The sequence below is a fragment of the Ciconia boyciana genome, chromosome 1 (assembly GCF_034638445.1).
Source record: "Ciconia boyciana chromosome 1, ASM3463844v1, whole genome shotgun sequence".
Taxonomy (NCBI): Eukaryota; Metazoa; Chordata; class Aves; order Ciconiiformes; family Ciconiidae; genus Ciconia; species Ciconia boyciana.
In genome coordinates, this window is record NC_132934.1 from 52126438 (window position 1) to 52142570 (window position 16133).

A 16133-nucleotide genomic window follows, 5' to 3' on the forward strand; every position below is an offset into this window, starting at 1 on the left:
AGATTTTGTTTGCTTTTTTTTTTTAACATGGCTCACTTCAGCGATGACATTCACCATCCTGGCTCCTGCAGCAGCTGGGAGCAGGATGTAGGTAACAGCACGGGAGGTAGGTACTTGTGCCAGCTTTTCTGCTGAAGGAACCGTATTGTTTAGCCATAACATGAGTCTGAAGGAAAATAGTTGACCCTACAAGATATAAGCCTGGCTGTTCGTTCTCACACTTTATTTTAATTAATGCCTGATTTTATACAAAATGGAGCAGCTTCAGGGGGAGATTGAGATATGCCTGCTACAGAGAGCCTTGAGCCGAAAGGGAGGGACTTAGGTGGCACATGAGGGAGACAGAGGCTGGAGATGCTGCAAATCAGGCACAGAAGGAAGGAACTGACCTGGGAGCTCACGGGCCATGAGTAGGTACCCTAGTTCCCAGGTCTTCTGGCCAGGTTACATGTCTCACTGCCAGCTTGCCAACAAGCATGAGCCTTCTCCTCAGCACGCATCTAACACAGCAGGTCTCAGATGCACGAGGGTAGCCCCACAGCAGCACTTTGGCTGCCCCTTGCAGCATAGTCAATAGCCTGGGGAGATTTCCAGCCCATGCTGAACCCCCTGCAGCTGTGGGTATCAGGCCAGTAGTGCAATTGCTGGTGGTTGTTAACCAGCCTTTACATGTTGTCACTGCACCATGATGTGAAGTTTGAGTCCTGACCCTTCCCTTGCAAAATAAAGCCTGTGCCAGAGGTCAGTGTTGTAACACGGAGCACACTACAACACGAGTCGCTCCGTGGGGACGGGGCCCTCAGCAGCCAGGCAGATGCCTGGTAAGCCTTGGGAGTGCAGATCTTACACTGGTTCACATCCACCACTCCTACACCTCCTCCTCCCCCTTCCCTGGCCCCTGTTCCACCTGTCCTCCTTATTTCTAAACTGAGCTTTTGCTTTACATTTTCATTGTCACACAATAACAGGAAAAGAGATTGCTACAGCTGTATGAGAAGCCTCAGTTTATTTATTGCAGGTGTAAGCCCATAGCTCTTAGAAAGCTGCATTAAGTGTAGTCCATCACCAGAATACAATATATTTGTTCTGGAGCAGTGATCTCCATAGCACATTTTTATGCACACAGATTTTCAGATTTGTGAAGCACCTGCTCTAAAAATGCTCTCGTTATTACAAGAATCTGTGCCTCACATACGATCTGCAAAAGAGAGGAGAATTAAGTGTAAAGATAATTTTCCTTGTAGCAGAATGAAGGGGACCACAGCAGTTAGTTACCTAAAGGAAAAAAAAAAAGTAAGAATATCAAACCTAAGCTGTTCAGTATCATTGGCACAGATGAAGAGAAAACAAGTGAAGAGCTGACAAAACAAATACAGGAGGCCCTGTATAAAACATCCACTGTTTTCAGCAGGATTCTGAATGTTTTGTGTTGGGAAGCTCGGGAAATTCAGCCAAAAGCAGACTATCGTGACGAAGCTGTCTTTCGCACGTGAGGAAACTGGTGAGTCATTTCTCTACTATCTGTAGGTGCTCCTGAGATAGACAGTCAGGTCCTTTGGGTCACTCGGAGAAACCGCATTGATTTCTAGTAGAACTGCCACCCTTAGGCAAGGTCCTGGAAAGGATCTGCTCCGTACCAGAGGACCACAACTCTTACAGTTCATCCTGATGCCCATGGTCATGACCAACACCTGTATTCATTTCCAGCAATCCCAGGGAGAAGGCCGTTGGTGAAATGGGTCTCGATTCAGGGATGTGTTCCCTCCTGTACTTTTCAATGTAAGGTTTAGCCACTTCCCACACCTGCAAAACGAGAAAATAAAACAGCTGAGTCAGAAGCAAAACAAAAGGTCAGGTCAGACATCAACACACAAGTTCAGGAAACCCCGTGGAAGAGTTACTGGGATGGAGGTGAGAATTACAGACCTACACAGATAAGCTGTACGCGATCAGCAGAACCAGAGAGGCAGCCAGAGTGAGCTTCAGGGAAGAGCATGCGGATGGAGTTGACAGGGGATGGGAAAAGATACAGCTCTGGGGGGACAAGGTGAAAAGATTCAAGGTGAAAACGTTGCGTCTTGTCTTGTTACCAGGTTAATGCTCTGTGTGGAACAGCTGGGAGAGGATCGCTGCCACTTGCTACAAAATCACTTGGTCACGAAGGGGCCGGGGGAGCAAAGTGGCAGCTGGCATGGTCAAAGAAAAAGGGAAGGGACAGCAGCTGGGATTTAAGGCAGAAAAGAAAAGTGTTCTAGTCTCCTTTGTCTGTCCTCCTGTAAGGACTGCAGGGCAAACAGCCTTACAGAAGGTGGACTGGGATTTTCTTCTCCCATTTGCCTACTTTTCATGATTCTTCTGTTTCTTATCTTTTACAAACAAATAAAATAGATGGATCACATAGCTGTACAAATCTTGGCCCAGGTTAACACATTTTGCCATTGCTATTCCCTCATCCACGTCCCCTTATTGCTTCCAGTGGTCACCATGCCCAAGGGCCTCAAGGCTGGGGAGCACACACTCCCCAGGAACGAGGAACACCGTCTGGAGACACCACTGATTTATCTGGAGATCTGCAGGGGTATAGGACCCTGCCCTCAAATGATTCAAAGCTGGACCTATGTCTGTGAAACCCCTGCCAGAATTAATAACGTAAGCTATTTATCACGCAGGGCAACTTTAGGAATTGATTTCTAAATCTATCCCATTTAAAACTAAGGAAAACCAAATCTCAGAAAATCTGGTGGGTTTGCCCCAGGCAGAGGAGTGCTTTTAGCGAGGCCAACCCATGAAGGCATGGAGGGTATTTCCAGAGCAGAGCTGCAGCGTGCTCCTCGGGACGGTCCTATGGCACGTGCCGAAAGTCAACACTCGCCTTCTGCTCCACGAGCAGCCTGTGAGCTGCTTCAATGTCGGGGGCCATGAAGCGATCCTTCATCCAAGGCCTGTAACGAGACACATCGTGAACATTGGCCAGACATTAACCACCACCGCACGGGTAACCTCCGGGGGAGGCGTTTATCTGATCTTACCTCACAACGGAGCGCACAAGGTCATAGACCTTCTCCAATGGGGTTGTCGTTCTCAGAGGGCGTAGGAATTCAATGCCCTGGCAGGCCGCGAGCAGCTCAATAGCCAGAACTAGGAAATCAAAAGAGTGAAAGGGATTTTCGGCAGCTCAAGGTGAGGTTTCCCGTATCAAGCTCTCCTTGGTGTTTCTTCTGGCTAACGTGATGTGGTTTTAGGTAACGTGGAGTGACCAGTGGATCCACACACCCCAGAAAGGCAGCCCAGCAGGAGGATTATTTTATGGATGGTGCTGGGGGTAGTACCCAGCATTTTAGCAAGCAGATTTTTGGTAGTCTACCGTGCAGACTTCTCAGCGTGCCAAGAACTCCTAGTTATCAGTCTTAAACCCATAAAAATCTCTTCCAGGGCATCTTGAATACCCAAAGTAATGGGCATCATAAATCAGAAAACTTCTTGAGGACTGAGAAGAAGAAAGGGACCTGAACTATATAAAAGAAAGTTCTGCCTACAAAGCTTGCAAGAGCCCACGTGAAAGCACCACTAAAATTACAGAGCTTTGGAAGACAGTCTTCTGTCTGGAGAAGTTTGCACCGTATCTGCCCACCTCACACCTGATCATTATTGGCATTAGTTCCTCATTTTCACAAGCCAATCCACCCAAGGAACTGGGAGAACCAACTGGATCTAGGACACACTGTTTCTCAACACGTCGTTGAAACACGCGGTTTCTCAAACTCATTTCTCTGCACACGAAAAGTGTATTTCTGTAAAACTAAATCTTCAGAGCACTCAAATGTATCAACTTAAGTGAGCAAGTGAGTTCAGTGTTTGTGTGCTGTGTATTACTCTGCTCTTCCACTGACAGCTGACATCTGTCTCTAAACACATCTGACAAATAAATAAGTAAAAAGCAAGAGAGTAATCTGTCCTTGTAAGCAAGAGAGGAAAGTTTTGCTGAGTGTCTTGCAGTAAGCAGTTTTGTTTCACAAGAAACACTTAGTGCTCGATGTACCTCGTTTCTGTTTAGAAAGATCCAAATGCTTGTAAAATATGTACTTAATACAGTATTTTTAGATAGTTCTTTCAGATGCATTAACTCGTTTTTCTTAAAAAATATCTAAAAGAATGGCACTAATATCTTAATTTGGTTACATACATAAGGTCTGTCTGGAAATCAGCATTTTAATTTTACCTTGTTCCACATGTTCAATAACTCTTAAAGCTTTTCTTGCAGCCCATCCTCCCATGGACACATGATCCTCCGTAGCAGCACTGGTTGAGAGAGAATCCACAGAAGAGGGGTGGCACAAGGCTTTGTTCTCAGAAACTGCAAAAATCCAGTGCACTGAATATAGGACAGAATGGGCACGAGACAGCAGAAGCAACGGCCAACCTGGGGCAAGGAGCCTGTCCACCGCCTCAGGTCCAACTATTGCTCCTCTTTCAAGAACGCATCAATGTTTTACCTGGACCGAGTAATTTGTAATAAACACCTTGAAAACTACCATTGCCTCTGAAAACAGTAACCAATATCAGTCTTTAGATGCAAATATTCACCCAATATAGAAAGTCTGCTCACTCCTCCCCTTTCTGTGGGGTTGGGTTGCTCTGGCTTTAAGGCCTGGTGAAAACTGAAGAAAAAGAGCAGACAGCCTAACTGAAATACAAGCCTGGTCTTGCCCGTTACTCCAAGGCAACTCTTTGTAAACAGCATTGGTTCCCTCTATTTTCGGTCACAGATACTGCCCCTCCCCTGGTTTCAAGAGGAAAGCTAGAGATCAGCATCTGGTCTCTTCTCATCGGAGCTGAGGCACTTGCAGAACTTGCTCCAGGAAGATGTGGGAGCGCGATACAAATCCTCTCCCACCCTCCTCACCTCGCTACGAGGCTGCCCATATCCCTCCTCCGGCCACGCACACCCCTGAGGGTGGGAGAACTCTGGCTTTGAAAGCTGGGTGTGAGACCTGGAGTAAGTCTCTCAAGCTGCACCGAAGAGCGAGGGGAATTTGGCTGCAGGAAGGGCTGTAGGCACCATCCGACGACAATTTGAGGTTGAGAACTGCTCTTTAGAAGAGAAGAAACGAAGTCTGCATTCACAGTGCTCTGGCTGCACGCAGACCTTTTCTTTCTGAAGCCCAGCAGGACGCTGTGTAATGCCCTCGCCAAATTAGGGGCTTCAGAAAAGCAACAAGAGCAACAGAGAGGTGGTGACACCAATTGCAAATAGGCTGGAGTGACACAGTCCAGGGCCAGAGCCCAGCTGGCACGGTCAGGCAGGAAACAGCAGGTCCCATGTGCTGCATGTGGCAACTGCACACAGTTTGCTCCGGCAGGCACAGGGCTCCCAGAGAGGCAGGGGGAGACACATCCAGCGGTGTTGCAAAACATCTGCAAATTTTTTGCAGCTTTATCTATTAACCCTGGGAGTGAACAACATTCGCTGGTACACAAACACCTTAGAAACTGTCAGAGTGACTTGAAAAATATTAGTCATGACTTGTTTAAAAAAAAAAAAAGAGAGGAAAAGAGCTCAAACTTCACTTTTAGATAAATTCCTGGCTATTTTGACTAGGGAAAGATGGTTTTAACCCATGGACTCCTGGTGTCAGTGCAGCAATGAGTTAGGAGGCAGGGCTGTCATTTTCATTCCCCACAGCAGAGACCACGAACACCCCAGAATCTCTCGCTCCGGGTTGCAGAAGTGAGCTGCGAAACCTGAAGCCAAGCAACAGCTGAGGCCCGGAGCCATCCTAAACCCTGCCCAGCCAAAAGGAAAAGTTTCCAGCCTTCGAACAAGGGGAAGAGCACTTCAGCTCCTTTTCCAGCCCCACTTCCCAAAACAGCCTCTGGGCAGGGTTTCTTTATTACATTGATTTAGTTTGTTGACTTCTTTTTTCTGCAGGATGTTTATCTACACATTTATCTGACATCCTCTGTTCCTTTGTCTGTTTGCATCTCTTATAATTTACCCTCTACTCATAGCATGTTTATCTTTCTGTTGGCTCGTGCTTTCCTGAACCTATGAACTGTAATATCCCAGCGGCCAGCAGGCTTCTGGTTGCCTTAGTCATCAGTACAGGAGGAAAAATGTACTAATGCTTATTTTTAGTGTGCTCCTCCAATAACCAGCCCTGGGAACTCCAATCTCCTGAGGACTCGAGTCTGATATTGATGTACAGACCTGGCCATCAAATGGAGACACCGAGTTCTAAGGGTATCAGGCCCAGCTTTGAGACAAGTGGTGTCCCCGTGCTGGCAAGAAGTGAGGAATAGTATCCCCTGCTTACAGACCGTAACTATTCAAGCAGAGGTTCTAGGTTCAGCAGAGTGGCTCAGACAGATGTATGTTTGTTGCCTGCAGTGTTTGCTGTTAATTACAGCCCTATCTGAGCTGATGTGCAGGCTCCTGGGTACAGAGCTGTCACTGATTTCAACCGGAGCTCTTGTGTTGGCGACTGTAAATCAGAGCACTCCCTGCCAATCCCATAAAGATGCAAGCAGGTGAGCATTCCCACCAAAGCCCACCTAAGGGTTTGCATGCTCAGAGTGCTAGACATGCCCATGGATCAGTGCAGAATCAAGAATCCCGAGCTGAAATAATCGCAGCTGCACTCAACGCTCAAACTTTGCACCCAGACAGCACAAAGCACAAGGAGAAGAGATGGAAAAGAGAAGCGGGATCCCTTTGTATCTACTATCAAATTACAACTGCCTTGATATAAATTGGTCTTTCTAGCTTGCTCTCTTGATGATATTGCTCAAGCGCTCACCCAGGGCAGCTGCTGTGCAGTGTGCAATCATGAAGCCAGAGTTCAGACCTCCTTCAGTGACTAAAAACGCAGGCAGTTCACTGAGCGAGGGGTTGCAGAGCCTCTCAATTCTTCTTTCACTAATTGCAGCGAGTTCATGCACACCAATTGCCAAATAGTCTAGAGCCTGCAAAAGAAGATCTCATTAAACCAGATGACAGAAACAAACAAAAACAGAAACGAAAATGTTTTTTTTTTCTTTCTTTCTCCTAATGCTTAATTACCTTTGCAGGATATTCACCATGAAAATTTCCTCCAGAAATGGTCTCTGCTCTTTCAGCAAACACCATCTTTAAGGAGAAGTTAAGGCACAAACGTGAGTGAAAAACAGTTTACGTGACAGATATCTGTCAGTAATCAGAATATCTTAACTGAAGGAATGTTTGTGCTAATAGGCTTTTATTTGCAAGCACTTCATATTCACTCTGCATGTTCACTTTTCAGAAAATGAAGACCCAATCTCAGTTCTTCTATTTTTTCAAATAGACTACATAAAATGAGGTCTTTGATCAGGGGTGGGGAGGGGTGCAAAGAAACATGTGAATTTGGATCCTAGCATAGTTTCTCAGTTCCTTGGTAGATTCTCTCCATGGCAGATACACTTTTAGACAGGTTACAAGCGCTAATTCTTATCAGCTGTGAATGTGATGTTACATGTAGCATCATTATACTGCTGAGGGGAATCCAGCCTTGCCCAGCACCGATGCAAGAACTGTGCACAGAGTTTACCGGGCTGAGCCACAATGAGGCTTACCAGCCACATACATTTTGTCTGATATATATATATATACACACACACACAGATATATATAAAAATAGTCACTCTATAGTGCAGATTTCACTCATGCTGCACCAACAGATGTCTCATACGACAAATCACCATCCGTCTATGTCCATTTGGTTCCCAAGTCCCATCTGTCTACATATTCAATATAAGCGTATAGAATCTCATCTAGGAAACGTTTAACGTGCGCTAAATTGCATGCACACTTGGTTTCCTTGCCCAGACACACACTTGCATGCACTGATGCAGACATGGAGAAAGGAAGGGAGGTTGCTGTTGCAACCAATGGCTGCTATTGACTGAAGCCAGTTATGACTTTTTTACCTCCTATGGAAATAATTATATAGAAGAAAAGGATAAAAAAGGCCCAGCAAAATTTTACATAGAAATAAAGTAATCAAAAAGATACAGGGTTGTCCGTGGCACTATTGATTTCAGTCGTCATGATGTCCTTCACAAAAGCAATTGTATCGTTTACAACTCCATGGACCTAGAACAAAAGACACGAGCACCTGAACTTAGTATCTACGCTTAGTTCATCTTCTGGATGCTGACTGAACTGCAGGCACCCTCTTTCCCATCATCCCAGTCTCTACATCCACACATGAAGATCGTCTTGTATTTGCTCTTAAAATCAGGAGCATCACCATGGGACACTGCCTATCCTAGACACCCGAAAGACTGTATTTACTATTATTATGACAGTATTGCTAAAAGGGTAATCCAAATATGTCATTCTTTACTTGCTTGGGTTGGTTTATCCTAAATTGAAGATAAGATACTTATTCAGTGGCAGCAGAAGTGTTATTAGGAGAGAAGTAACTTTACAAAGCCCCCACAGAAAACAAAAGCTCTCATTAATTAACTTTCATTAATTCCACTGATTTAATAGCTTTGCTCATGTTAAAACTCACGGGGTCGAGTTCTTCCAGTATGTTAGAGATACTACAGGTAGATGAACAACCTATCACTCTGTCTACTTCTGGAAACACCTTTATGGTCTTAGCATCAAATGCAGAATAAATGCCCTACAAAGCCTGCAAGAGTAGAAACCAGCACCTTCCCCCTGCTTCCAACACTTGGCTTCTTTCACATCTGAACACAGCTTTGTTAGATGCTGCCTGATGGGTGCGTGCATGGGGTGAATGAATTACATGTCTCCATTAATACTGACTTTGAAGTGAGGGAGAAGCAAAATAAAACCGCTTCCTCTACTGGAGTCAGACAGCGCATAGTTGACAGTATTTCTGATGGGGGAACTTCATCATCATTTATCTAGTGCTGTGAAAGGAAATAAAAGTCAGTTTTTACCTGAGGGCAGCAGCGCATCGTGTACGCGTCCTGAACTCGGTCACAGAATCTATGGCTCTCTAGAAGGAACAAGAGAGGAAAAAAACAAATATTCCTCACGCAAAAGCATATGGGCTACTGCTGAAAGACCCAGCCGGACCTGTGTAACCTGAAAGGGTGAAGGTTAAGAATGTTCACCTGCTATTTCTGATGGATGATGGTCAGAATCTAGAAGGGACCTGAATCGAAATGCCACTTCAGCCTGCCCTCGATGTGGGCGCACTGCGTGGATATCTAGTAAAACAAGTTAGACTGTTAGGTTTTGCTTCTCTTGTCAATGGCTGTTAAGCAAACAGACAGGAAAGGCCCAGTACCCACCAGTGTCAAAGGCCCTTGTTGTACCCTTCAAGACTTCAAGTGTAAGGGCAGCGATTATGTCAGCTTGTCTAGCGATAGCACCAGCTCTTTCAACTGCTTCACATCCCAGCGAGGTGATCATTTGTGTCCCATTGATGAGAGCCAGACCCTTCAAAGAGAGAGCAGATGTTAAGCAAATTCATTGCAGCTATTCCACACGCTGTGATAGTCCCCCATCTCTGCGATAATTGTCCTTCTCATATAAATGAGTTAAAGACCTTTGCTCAGCTTCCTGGATTGTCCTGAAATCATAAAATGCACAGCTTGACTGGGCATCTTTGCTACATAAATCATCAATGGTCATGACCCTACGAAGTCATTATAGACACCCTTGGAGCTCCAGTAGTTCCAAGCAAGAGGTTTGTTTCATGTTATTTCAAGCTTAAGCAAGAAAAGTACAGGAAATATGTATTCTTTTCCAGTTCTTTGGAAGTGGAATACTATTTTTATTAGTTTCTTCTTAAGTTATTAGTTAAACCAAAGAAGTTATGAGCATGGGGGATGTGAAAACCAATCATAATAAGGAAGTGGAGAATTAAAACAGCATTAGAAGTTATACCTGCTTTAAAAGATTTGTCGAGTTCAGTTAAAACTAGCTTCATGCTTGTTCTAAACAAACATGAGGCCCATGGGAGCCTTCCATTTGCCTTTAGGAGACACTGGATTTGGCTTCTTGCTCCTGGTGCTGTTTTACAGCTACTGAGGCCCCTTATCGGAGAGCTCCACAGCCCTCAAATCTGTTGTGTTCCCATGTAAACTTTAATATTTGGAGTTAGATTCATCTCACCTAGCTTTAATGATCTAGAAGTCAGATACCTGGTTCAAGTCACTCATCTGAGTTCCTGTTATGGTCAAAGGGCAGATAGGTACCTTGAGATGGCTTCTTAGACAGCTGTTTCATGATGATGTAAAGTGTTTTCTGAAGATGCCCATCTCTTCCACTGACCACAGAGCCAATTTAAACATCAAGCTTGGGTCTGACATTTCAAGTCAAGTAGGGTGGCCCTAGGAGAGGTGAATCCCACTCCTGATAATACTTCATTAATATTATTCTGGAGCTTGATTTAAAATTACTTTTAATTCACTTCAGGCTTAAATTGTTAAGTATAAAGCAACTAGTGATTGACTATGCTTGTTTTTCATCAGCTGGCATCATTATACTTTATTACCTCTTTTGGTTTCAAGGTAATTGGTCTCAGACCATGGGCTTCCAGGACCTGTGAAGGAGTTTAATGACAAGGTAATTAATGAAAAATGTTGTTTGGTAATTCAACCACCAAAACTTTTAAATATTAAATGTTTCCATAAATAAAAATATTAACAAATTCCTTAAGTGAAGGGAGAAAAAGAGCTTTATATCACAAACATTTAAAATATTTTTTTCTGCTGGGCTAAATAAAGGACAGTGTTTTGGGGCTTCCAAACTAGCACCTCATTTCCCAGTGCCAGTAAAAGAAGGTAGTAGGAGCACCGAAGTGAGATACTGTCACAGCCCATTAACATCTACTATATATTAGCTGATAGGAGAGCGTAATAGGAGAGAAGGCTGGAAACATCTTGGGAAGGTAGTTCTGCCTATGCCCTGCCTCACAGCAGGTTTGGCTTGGCATGAACTATTCCTTCATAAATGATTCCCTAACCCTTTCTACAGAAAATCTCCAATGACTGGAAGAGTCCTACTTAATTTATTCTGTAGATGTCTATTCCATAGGACAATCGCTCTTGTGGGAAATGGAGGAAAGGTATAACCTTGATTCTGATTAGAGTCCTCTCAACCTTTCCAACTGCAGAGGTAACACATCTCAGAGGTGTACAACTGTAACTTCTGGTCTCGAAGGCCCACGACACACTGGCCTGCTTCTTCCCTACTCCTCTCCTTGTGTAGTTCTCAGTACTTCTCCAGCCTACAGTGATGGTACAGCTATCAATCCATTAATAAATCTGGTGTTCAAATATTCATGGATAGGAGTGATTGGTGTAGCAGAACAAACCACCATGAAAGACTCTGGAGAGGCCAGACTTGGAGATATTCAACAGAAGATCAATCTGCTGATGTATCAGTGACAGAATAACAATTAATTAAAAATTAATTCCATTGTAAGGCTTCCATCTTGTAAAGGAGGATGCTAGAAAGGTTCCCTGTAACCCTAATTAATCTATCAAAAATGAAATGTCCAAACCTGTGTATTCACTTAAAGACATTATAAAATCAGTAGAAATTTTACTGATAAGTTCCTGCCGCCAATAAATCTCCAGTTACTCTCAGTATTTGAAGTTTTTGAATTTGAGAGATGATCTTGGGTTTGTTGGAACAGTGTTGATGTTTATGGAGCTGAAGATGTAGGAACAATTCTTTAGCACTTAATAACATACTGCCTATTCATATCTGCTCCAGTGACATGTGGGTCAGGTATTCCGTCCTCATGGATCCACCTTCCTCAAGGTAGAGGATGGGTTGCTAAAGGCAACCTAGTCCCAGTTCAAACTGGTACAAAAAATCCAAACATTTTTACCTGTTATTAATGTGAGCAAAAGCTCTCTTTCTCTCAAAGCTACATGCAGTTTGGCAAATGAGCCAGCAAGCAGAAAAAAAGCAATCAATCAGCTGCACGAGTCTTACATATTTAGCATCAGCCCAGCCACTCTTTGGGGACCACATCTTTCCCTCTCCAATTAATCCCAGAGCAAGATGAGAGAGGGGGGCCAAGTCTCCACTGGCTCCAACTGTCCCTTTCTCAGGGATATAAGGAAGGCAGGACGCTAGAAAGAAAACAAAAATGACTCCTGTTAGAGCTTCCCCTCAATACACTCCTTGGAAAACAGAAGCCAGCACATGAGTGTGGTCACAGTAGCATCCTGCAATCACAGTCAATGGCACCAACAGGACTACTCTTGTTGCAGACGGGGATTTGCCCCTGCTCGCAGGCTAGCTGCAGTTTATAGAGAAATGAATTCCCTTTTGCCTTTAGTTTTGGAGTGGGGGGACCACAGCCCAGGGTGATTGCATCTACAGCCACACAGCCAGACAGGTAGAACATCACTCCTCTCTGCTCTCCATTGCAGGGTGACCAGAAAGCTACCTCTTCATTTCTCACTCCACTAAACATTGGGTAACTCCTACAAACCATCTTTGAGCCGTCTTCCCCCCACCCCAGCCCTCTGAGCACTGAATGTGTGGAAACGAAGAAACAGAGCCCAGGGAACTGCAGAAAAAGCAGGGAAGGGACCAGTCTGTTTCTTTTCTTTTGCAGAGTTGAACACCAAATTGCAGCTCCTTCACCCGCTGTGGAAGGAGGAGGAGGAGGGTGCAAGAGAGGGCAGCGCTGCACAGAGAGAGAAGGTGCTCTTTGCTCATCACAGCCACGCTGGCGTGCCTCACCAGCGGGACCAGTAATGGACATCAGCTAACCAACAGCACAGACACCCCTTTGGTTTCCCTGTTGCAGCGTCCAGTGAGGCCACCCAGCTTTAACTGCTTTGACAGCTGTGGCCAGGTGAGCTGCTGACCAGCCATGTGCTTCTGCGTGGCTGCCTTGTAGCCCTCGCTCATGAACGCTTGTGTAGGTCTCAGGGGGTCTACTCACAAAAACAGGCGCTGCTCAAGCGGGTCTGCTTGACAAACACCAACACGTGCAGTTCTCTACGTGGTAACAGCCCCACCCAAAAATCCTGACATCCCAAAAGATGGTGGCACATGCAACAGGACAAAAGTTAGAGACTTGAGCCTTTGTAGAAGAGCTCGCCCAGAGTGAGAGTCATGCTCTCAGTCAAGCTTAGTCTTGAACTAATTATTTGACCTCTCAGAGGATCATTTCCCAAACTTCTACCTGTTGCATCCCTTTCTCTCAGCCTTTCCTGTCACTTTTGCTCACACCCCATGTTCTTCAACCGAGGACCAGCCTCTAGCCATGATCTACAGGACCAGTCACAGCCAAGCTTTGGTCCTGATCTCTCACAACTACCAAGTCAAAAGACCAACATCCATAGCTCAATCCATTGAGCTACACCCTTCACCGAAATAGTTAAAAAAAAAAGGGGAAAGGGGGATTTTCTTTAAACATCTTTTTACCATTAAATGCTTCAATAACTTGCTGGAGCGTTTCTAGGGATATTCCACTGTATCCTTTTGCTAGGACATTGATCCTCAGCGCCAACAGCATGCGAGATCTCTCTGGGCTCAGAGGTTTCCCCACACCTGAAACAGTAACCCTCTCGGTTACTAACCCACTACCAACAGCCAGAAAAGGGAAAACACCAAGCGATTTCTCATTACCTGCAGAATGCGAACGAACCAAGTTCACTTGAAGCTCCCTATGGAAAAAAAGTATATGTAAAAACCCAAATAAGTCTTGTCAGGTTTTATTTTGCACAAAGCAAAGGGAAATACTGAAGCAGCCCTCTCATCTAACCACAGTGTTAATGTACAGGGTTGAACTGCTCCTTCTTCTTCCTTTCCTGAAAAGAAACAACGGAGAAGGCAGCGCACACAACTTACCTCAGCTTACTGTTTGGGATGACAGTCCTGGCAAACTTCCCAAACCCCGTGGTGATTCCATAAACAACTGCAAGAAGCGTACACTGCTGGTTAAGGAGGGAACCCAATAAAGGTTTCTAAACGATTAATGGTTAGAGGTAAAAATACTTACCTGTCTGTTCCTTTACAATCCTTTCAATCACTTCTCGTGATTGTTTGACTTTAGCTTCAGCTTCAGGTGTGAGCTACAACATAGTTTAAATATAAGTTTATCATTATTTAATTGTAGGAAGATAAACACATAATTTTTAGACGCATTTGTTCAGGATCCTTACCTTTATCTTGTAGAGCCCCTTTCCTAAATTGACCAAGTCCTTCGTTGTTAAGCTGTTGCCATCTAAAGAAATATACTACACCAAAGAACCACCTTTTAGTTTGGGATACGTATACTTATAAAGTTCCTTAATAATCAGAATAATAATAATAATAAAAAAACAGTCAAAACTCAGCAATGACAGGAAGCTCACTCACACTCATTCCCAAGACAGGAACTCTCTAACAAAAACATAATAAGCACATTATAATTTAGATTCCTAGACCCAGCGAAACTAACAGCCCCTGCTCTCGTGAATGCTGCAGTGGCTGAACTCCCAGCACATTCTGGTGAATAGCAGGATTTGTTACTGAGTTGTAAAATCATTAGCGATTCCTACCTGTTCTGGTTCTCGGTATTTGCTGTATCTGAAAGTTCTGTAAAGGAAAATAAAGGGCAGACAGCATTTCACAGGTAGTGACCATTCGATTACACCTGGCAATGTGTATTAACAATGAAGGAATGCTAAAAGAACAAGGAAATCTAGGAAATTATAAAGCTGGAATTATAAAAAAGTTCACAAAGTGCTCAAAAAAGGATACAAATGAACTCCTTCTGGCTGAGATGGTATGAAATCTGGAGACATTATATCTCCTTCTATAACTAGAAGAAATATGCACATAAGCATGAACAGGATTAAATTGTATTCTACGTATAAATGAATTTTTTATTCATTGCAATACATCCCAGTAAGAATTCTAATTTGCAGTTATCAGCCCCAAATATATTTGTGTGCTTCTAGGAAAATAACAAGGGACTACATAGTTTATTTAAGGTACTCTAAAGGCAAAAGAGCCGCCCAAACCTTGGACACATGCTCCATATCCCATACAATCATATAGCATATGTGATATCATATACAAATGATGTATATAGAATCCTGTAGCTTCTATACCTTATATAGGTCTATACTTAAAAACTAAGGGTGCATTTTGGTATTTTTCCATAAAAACCATAGGCACTACCTCAGATGCAATTTTAGATAAACTAAACGACGGTTTGCTGACTCAGATGCCAATGCGGTCACTCCGCAATGCATTGCTTAAGGTTTTGCTTACCAACTTCAACAAATTCATTGTCCTCTAGAGCATCCTCCACTGTATCATCAAGATCCAGCAAGCCAAGTCCCTTGCACCTTCGAATGTAAAATTTTACTTCTTCCACCGAGGCAAATCCCCCGTTGTCAGGTTTGTTTTTCATGTACCGTCTCACAGCTTCCTTTCCCAGCCACCCAACTGTGTTCGTGCAGTTTAGGCACGGCACTGCCAGCCATTCTCCTCGGACATGCACCGTGTATCTCGGCATGCTTTCTCTCCAAAATTGTCCCTTGACTGAGAAGGGCTGCAGCGTGCAGCAGCCTTACATTTACCATGTGACAGCCTGAAGAGCAGTGTCTAGCTGGAGTCCAGTGTTGCAATGGGGTAGAGGCAAAAATCCACTTCCAAAATCCCCACCTTTGTAAATAAGCAAGATCAACGTATCCAGCTGACTTCATCCAATCAAATCAAACCCAGGGAGCACACCCTTTTCATGGAAAGGCAACCCCCCCCATTACTACAGGATTTTTTTTTTTTTTTTCAAAGATGACATCAGGGATATGGAAATCAAAACCTAGGAGCTGGAGTTTATGTAGCAAGAATAGATAAATAAATCAGAATAAGCTGGAATGCAACTGTTCTAAAAACTTAAGGGTTTAACAAAAGTTAACGGAATTGCCACCTGGCAGTAGATCACACTAATGAAAACCTCCATGAGGGACAGGGCTGGAAGATAGTCACCACATTAAGGGTTGGTCAAGGCTGCTAGGATTGAAAGGAGGCTGGATTATACCCGTACATCTCTACCCAGAGCACGATGAGAGCAGGCAGTGTAGGAAGCAAGCCTGCTTTGCTCAGTCCAAGCTGAAGTTAGAGAACATAATTTTGCATCATAGGGGAGGAGAAGATTAATGAGTTTCCC

The 16133-nt window shown here is 44.1% G+C and overlaps 1 protein-coding gene across 1 annotated transcript; it reads right to left on the bottom strand.

The window, feature by feature from the left end:
- Positions 1–1580: 1580 nt before the first annotated feature.
- On the bottom strand, positions 1581–15479 carry HAL (histidine ammonia-lyase). The gene is made up of 20 exons (XM_072884565.1): positions 15233–15479; positions 14717–14777; positions 14515–14542; positions 14137–14211; positions 13974–14046; positions 13823–13889; positions 13601–13638; positions 13397–13522; positions 11948–12087; positions 10497–10544; positions 9289–9436; positions 9109–9204; positions 8932–8990; positions 8030–8110; positions 7061–7126; positions 6798–6963; positions 4220–4354; positions 3030–3138; positions 2873–2942; positions 1581–1803 (listed from the first exon to the last, which is right to left on the bottom strand). The coding sequence occupies exons 1-20, from the start codon at positions 15477–15479 to the stop codon at positions 1654–1656; spliced, it is 1983 nt and encodes a 660-aa protein (XP_072740666.1). The 3' UTR covers positions 1581–1653.
- Between the last annotated feature and the right edge of the window lie 654 nt (positions 15480–16133).